The 7,423-nt window shown below is 41.5% G+C and overlaps 1 protein-coding gene across 2 annotated transcripts in view; it reads right to left on the bottom strand.

Moving 5' to 3' along the window:
- Positions 1 to 3,653: 3,653 nt before the first annotated feature.
- RCL1 (RNA terminal phosphate cyclase like 1) overlaps positions 3,654 to 7,423 on the bottom strand; it is a 30,520-nt gene continuing 26,750 nt past the window's right edge. For both annotated transcript variants that reach the window (XM_041486185.1, XM_041486187.1), the window contains one exon: positions 3,654 to 3,963. In XM_041486185.1, the coding sequence (XP_041342119.1) occupies positions 3,813 to 3,963 (151 nt within the window). In that variant the 3' untranslated portion in view covers positions 3,654 to 3,812. The remainder of the gene's footprint in view (positions 3,964 to 7,423) is intronic.

The following is a 7,423-nucleotide window of genomic DNA, read 5'->3' as shown; positions in this document are numbered from 1 at the left end:
AAAAAAAAAAAAAGGAAATTAACTCATAGACAAAATTATGCATCCTGAAAATTGGTTTCTTTTCTTGCTTGTCTCTTTTTGCATCTGGCTTCTCAAGAGTATGATTGAGAAACAGGGAAGTGAATGTCAGAATTTGCAAGCAGAGAATTATGCCTCTGTGGATTGAAACAAAATCCGTATCACCCATGGGGAAGAGGAAGAAGAGAGAAAGCATATACGCTGTGGCAATAACAAAACACCATTTTGAAAACATTACCCAAGACAGCTATGTACTTACTGTTTTGGCCCAGCCAACTTACCTACTGTGTGCTTCCCCAGACAGTTATTGCACTGGCTTCTAGCCATATGCCTCTGATAAAGTGCACTTGGAATGAAACAATTTTGCTTCCAATATAATCTCTTCTACTCCAGAAGCTGTCCTACAGCAATTTGCTACAGCAAGTTAACATGGATTTTCTGACATAGCTACAGAAGATGCAGTCAAACTACAATCAAAACATCATAGAAGAAAGTTTGACAACAGGTATTACAAAATTGGAAGGAGATGCAAGGTAAAGGCATATTTTACAAATACTTTTCATGTCACCGCTGTGACTGCAACTGTCATGGGACCACACCTGCAGTGGTGCATTCAGCTCTGGGGACCCCAAAATGAGACCTGGACCTCTTGGAGCAAGTCCAGAGGCCCACAGTAAAGATCCCAGGGTTTGAGCACCACTTCTCCTCATGAGGACAGGCTGAGAGAGCTGGGCTTGTACAGCCTGGAGGAGACTGTGGAGACCTTATAGCACCTTTAAGTCAGTACCTATAATGGCACATAAAAGAAGGCTGGAAACGAAATTTTTAAAAGGGCATGTAGTGACAGAAAAAGTGGTGATGGGTTTAAGCTAAAGAAGGTATGTTTAGATTAGCTATTAGAAGACATTCCTTACTGTGAGAGTGGTGAGCTGCTCTAACAGGTTGCCCAGTGTAGCTGTGGATGCTCAGTCCCTGGAAGTGCTCAAGGCCAGACTGAATGGGTCTTTGAGCAACCTGGTTGGGGGGATGGTGGAACTAGATGATCTGTAAGGACTCTTTTAACCAAAACCATTTTGATTCTATTATCAAAGCTGTTCACCCAAAAGGGATTAACTAAATTACTGATGGATTACTCATGTATAGCTAATCACTTCAAATTTAAGTTACCTGAGTGTTACTCCGCTATGGACGGACGGACTGAGATGAAAGATGTGTCTCCTAGTAACTACCATCTTCACCATAAAGTCTCTGGCTACCAACACTATGAATTTTTTTCACCAAAAATTAATTTCCTTTGTCCAGCTCTAAAATCTTACTGCTTGTGTGATCAGACCATCAAAACAGATGTCAGTTGCTGTTTTGCTGATAAACAAACAGCTTTTATCTGCAGGATTTCCTTCTAATAAGTACTCTTCCCAGAACATGAAGGCCATACAATTTTAAGAAAATTCTTACCTAAAACCTCCTCTGGAATTAATATTTCTCCAAAGAGTGACTGTTCTGGAAAAACTTATTAGTTTCATATACCATTCTTTTTCTTTGTAAAGCAGCAAGCAAATTCACGGGATTTGAGTTGTTGCAGCAAATGGTGTGCTGTAGAGCTATGCAATTTCAGAAGGGCTAAGGCTTACCAGTCCAATTTTAACACTAAGGTTAAGTACAGGTAATTGTGTAACATAGTGTCTGCTGCTTGGGCAACTTATTGCCGTCTCTATGCCTGGTGCAACTGGAACATGTGGAAAAACTCACAGCTTTACGGTTAAGCTTAAAAAGAATAAAGCTTTTCATTTTTGAAATTGTGACAATACTTGCAAATTTTTATTTAAGCAAATTTTGGAAACTGGACCTGTGGCACAAATTTGAATCTTTAATTATTGTAAGCTTTATATTTCTATTCTAGTGGCTTTTAATTTTAGTTTGTACATTTCACCTTTTGGATCAGTGGTGCCTTGTATTTTGGATAATTTTAATTCCTGAAATTTCCAGTTTTCTCATTACATAGTTACAGAGGGGAGCAAGGCAGATTCTTTCAGGTCTATATTCCTTTTTCTAACTTGAAATGTAAAAAATATAGTCAAGTTATTTTATTTTACATCCTATTGTTTTATTTAGGATTTCCTTGGCTGCAAGTCAAATTTTGGAAATCTAATAAATTATAAGAATGGCTTCACCCTTTTCCTTCCTCCCTCTCTGGCAACTCCCAAAGTTGGTTTTTTTTGATGCATCAGTTCAAGATAGCCATTTATATTATGATGGGCTTAGGAAAGACTTCCAGGCTTTTTTTTCCCCCCCCAGTTATTGTCTGTTTTGCTTTAAAGGAAAGTAAAACCTTATTTAGGAAAAAAAAAAACCTTTATTTTTTCAAATCATATCTGACAGATTGCAACAAGAACAAAGTACAATAAAAAATTACTCACATGGCCTGCAAAAGTTAACAAAATAGTGATCAAATACCAAACCTCTGTCCAAGTCCTTTTTGGGTCTAATATATATTCTTCATACTGCAGAGGTAATGCCCACTTTACAGTGGCATCAGATAAAGTTTGTGAAACCATTTTAACACAGTCACTAGTATCTGCTCTCTCTATATACCAGCTTTTGACACAGTTTTATATTCCTCCAGACACATGAAGGATAGTCTGAAGTCAAGTATAAATTTCCTCCCTTGAGTAAGGAGTTCAGCATTAAGTTCAACAGGTTTGCCTGGAATCTACCAGAAGCCTTTCATGGCAGAAACTTTTTCACATCTGTCAATCCATCCCATACAGCATTATTGGCAGTTTAAAAAGGGAGCAGATGCACAAAATATGATGGTGGAACTGAGTATCTTTTTCTTTCTCAAAGCGTACAGCTATTTTTGCTACTTCTAACAACTAATTGTGAGACGTGTATAGCATGTCAAACAAACCTAAAAAGAATATATGTGATAAGTCAAAAGCTGCCATGAAAGTTTCTCCTCCCATGCCCATCTTTGCAAAAGAGGCTAAAATAAGTCAGTCTAGGCTGTGGTCTCTTCTACAGTATTCCAACATTAGGAAAAATAAAATACAGATATTTTATTTTTCCTTTGAAACTGCAACCCTGAGATGAGCTCAGCTGGTTAAAGCATGGCGCTAATAATGCCAAGGTCATGTATTTCATCCCTGTATAGGCCATTCACTTAAGAGTTAGGCTCAGTGATCCTTCTGGGTCCTTTCCAACTCAGACTATTTTGTAATTCTGTGAATTTAGTAAATGTAAACAGGAGTGAAGCTTCTGACAAATTCTACACACACACAATGTATAAACAAAGAATTGCTGTCATACCTTTAATTTTCATGCCAATATTATCTCTGCAATTACCTCAATAATCTAATATTTCCATTGCGATCATCTGTTTCGCAATGCAAAGCTTGTTTTTGTTTTCCCTTTCTATCTATCTCTTTCTCTTTCAGAAAAAGCTACGAGTGAAATCAGTAAATACAGAAAACCAGAGCACTCACCTCATTAAGGCCTGAGAGCACAGTGACATGAGGCACTTGTGTCCCATTCAGCGGAATACAGTGCAAAGAGTCCCAAGTCAGCTGAGACTCCAGAGAGCCACTCCAAGCAGCACAGAATACTGGCATTGCATTTATAAATAGCACAGATCTAAATAGTCTGAAGTCAGCTTTATTGTTTACATGCAGTGAGTTTGGGTAATCCCGCACTGGAATCATCACAGGTCTCCCTACGCCAGAGTAAGTACAGAGACAGGAACGGTTTATTAGATCTTTGCAGCATTGTCTGTCTTTCATGGAGTCTGTAGATGTTTTTTATCTTATAGTTTTACTGAGGTTGCAAAATCCAATGCCAACACATGTCATTAAGACTTTCTCCCCGCCCATGTGCTCTTCCTCAGAGGTCTTTGTTTCAATTTTAAACATGATCTGGAAGAAGCTTCTGAGGTGTCGCAGAAACTCAATTCTGAATGAGAGAAAATAATACCATTTAAGAAACAAAACAGAAAGTCCCATAGCATTATGTACCAACACAGATTCCAGCAATGAACATGGTGAATGAAATAAGAAAACATTGCTTAGTACAGAGAAACAGTGCTACAACCTCCACACACTGTTCTCATTTGTATTGTAGAAGCAGCTAGTGACCCCTCCTGAAACCTCTGCTCTCTCTGTATAAGCAGAGAGAGGAATGGCTGGTAATACAGCAAGACAAAATGGTGAGAGAAGAAGAAAGAAAGGAGAGAAATGTAGCTAGGCAGGTTATTTACTCCTGATGCTGACTCTTCATCAGGGCTATATGAACCCCACACCAACCTGTGATTCCTCCTTTCCCCTGCCCAATGTTTAAAGCAGAAATAAAACATAAACAGGCACAGCCAAAAGATTGGGTGCATACTTTAAGAGAGATCCCAAAGCATGTGTTTGATTTCTGACTGATTACTGTCTTCTCCACTTCTCAGTTAAATGTTTCATTAGGATTACAATCAGACTCAGAATTCTTCCTGTTTTCTCATTTTCAGAAAAAAAAAAAATCCTTTCATCATTTCAGACAGAAAGGTAACAAGAAACTGAACAATCACACTGATCCGAAACAAACACTGACTGGAGGGTAAGTAACATGAAAAACTATAAAAACAGGAAAAAACCAAAAACATCCAAGAAAACATTTTTACTGGCTTCTCTGAAAGAGGGAACATGCAACTGCACCAAAGAAAATTTGTAATTGCTTCTGACAGAAGTTTGGACTCTTCCAGTCATGGCCACAAGCAAGTCTGCAGTCTTGAATAAAGATTTCATCTCCTCCAGCAACCGGTATATGCCTTTCTTAGTTTAAAGAAATGGAATGTGGACATCCAGTTCACACATTGGCTTGTCTGCTCTACATGCATAATTGCAAGCTAATCGCACATACATCATTACAACAAATCAAGAGTAAGTATCCACAAAATGGGAAGAAGGAGAACAAAAGCCTAAGCCTGTCCCCACTGTGGCATCATGAGGCCTCTGAAGCTTCTTGGCAGCTCCTTTTCACAGAATTTGTGAAGCAGTACAAGGAAAGTTGCAGAAGCAAAATCGCTTTATACACTTCAGCTGGCCATGCTGCTATTCCTGCACTCAGATATATGCATGGGAGAAGAGGAAAATGGCAGGAGCTGGAAAAAGAGAGGCTGTGTTTCTATACTGGTGTGTGCTTGGGATGATCTTACTTATCTCTGGGGCAATCTGCTAAATACCTCTGCAGGGTGAATGTGGGAACATCACTCCCAATGCTAGGTATACTTTCTCCTGCACCTTCCTGGACTGATAACTTGCCTCAGGACAGACACCAGCTTTCTCCTCTCTCAAATGGACTAACAGTTGAAATGAAGAACTGAAAAGCACCTTTTCTTCCATGCCTCTCCAGCTGCAAGGTTTCTGGTTGCAGCTATAGCAGCCAAATGGGCATATGCTGGCACAAATGCTTCAGTAAAGCTGACAGACAACAAACTCTCTATCAGCCTTCTCCTTAGCTGGGTCCTTTCGGAGGCTCTGGCAGCATGACAAGAAAGCAGCCAAGCCCAAAACAGCAGGAGTGCCATGCTACACTGCAAGGAGGGCACAGAAGAAACTGTAAAAATGACAGAGGCCATGTGGAGCCAGAGACTCAGGGAAAAATCCTAAAAGGTGATCAGGAAACTCTGCAACATGTTGGTGGGATCAGTTCAGCCCATAACTGTCTTTGCACATAGCTGGGCTACCCCGCATCCCTGTCTTTTCTCCCTTTTGAATAAAGGCAGAGTGAGAAAAATATCAGCCCCTACGTACATGGGAAAGGCTCTCTAGGGTGTGAGCAAGGGAAGGCTGCCTGGGGACACCAGGAGAGAATGTAGAAAAAGCAAAAGGCCAGCATTGTCTTGTAGTAGTGGAAACACAAGTGGTACAAGCCCTGAAAATAGAAGAGAAAGAGGCAGGAAAGTAGGGGTTCGTGACAGAAAGCGGGTTTGTATTAGCTCTGAGGTTGGTCTGGGTCACAGGTGGGCCCCTCAAATAATAGCGCTGGCTGTGCCAACCACACAGGCACACGCTGGAGGACTGAGGGAGGGGGTGAAAGGTACAAAGAAGGATTATTTTGCTGAAAATTTACACTCTGTGTTTAGGCAAGAACAAGGCAGCAGCTGAACAGAGCTGCTCCTTAGGTGCAGGGACAGCTGAGCCACAGAGGAGGCCTTGCAGCCAAAAACAAGAGTAAAAGGCCTGTTTATCTAAGTACTGTCTTTTCCCCAAAGCCTGCTAAGAATTACCAAGAAGTACACAAGAACTTCACACGCTGGGCAAAGCAACCAACTAACAGACCAGTGTGAGAGAAGACCTGTGCACTAGCAGTGCATTCTTGATTCAGTTGCACTGGGGCCTGCAGGGGGCTTTGCCTGCTAGCAGTGGCAGCCCCAGCACGGCTCTCCTGTGTCCTGCCAGAGACCTTCCCAGGAGGAGACAGACTGAGGAGCTGGGGGTGGGCATCCCCAGTCAGGGGAGCAACTGCAAGTGTCAGTTTGGCTCGGCAGAGGCACCCTAACCCCACCTCTTGAAGTCCCTAAACCCTTGCAAAGCCATGGACTGGGGCACCCAGGCTTTCCTGTTGCTGTGCTTCACATACCCCTGGCTCCTGCTTATCCACCTGCATGCAGACAGGTCTGTCCTGCCAGACTGACCCCTGTGAGCTATGGGATGGCCAGCACCCTGCATTTGATTTTAAGCTCAGCTTGACAGAAAGGCACTTGCTTCTGTGAAATATGGATACTAAGAAAGGAGTAATGCAGAGCAGCTGCTGGTCATGAAGACTGTTAGCTCCATTGCCACTCAGGACAGCCCTGCTCATGGTGTTGCCTGCATTTCCACTCCCCATTGTTAGCTGAGACAACGGATGTTGTTGGATGTATTCCTCTGAATATAAGAAGTTTCCTCATTCTAATGGATACGTTCCAAAGCATTTTGTCCCCATGTGATGCTCTCAGCACCCAGCTGAACTGTCACATTCATGATGGACAGGGAAGCCAGTAACATAGCTTTTAAATAATTTCAGATTCTGTAGGGTGAAAATGTTAAGTACAGAGATGTCACAGCTCTGAAAAAAAAGAAGGGCCAAGGACACAGAACATGACAATACTGCAATTCACTTCATAAGCTTGTGTATCCAATGAGTTGCTTAGGAGCCAAATTTACCAGTTCTTCATAAACAGCCCTAGCTGAGGGCATAAAAAGCTCTAGTTGTTGAATGCATAAAAAGCTGCATTCTGTCTGAACAGATCCTCATAGGATTGATGAGTCACAGATTCTCACAGAATCATAGATTTTACAATGTGCTGCTTCTGTATGTGTACTCCTGACCTCTATCCCTGCTGCATACATCTAGCTTGGAAGAAGTGACAACCCACCAACTTCAACTC

The sequence above is a fragment of the Pyrgilauda ruficollis genome, unplaced genomic scaffold (assembly GCF_017590135.1).
Source record: "Pyrgilauda ruficollis isolate IOZ18807 unplaced genomic scaffold, ASM1759013v1 scaffold74, whole genome shotgun sequence".
NCBI classification, from domain to species: Eukaryota; Metazoa; Chordata; class Aves; order Passeriformes; family Passeridae; genus Pyrgilauda; species Pyrgilauda ruficollis.
This window is presented reverse-complemented; position numbering and strand designations above follow the sequence as displayed.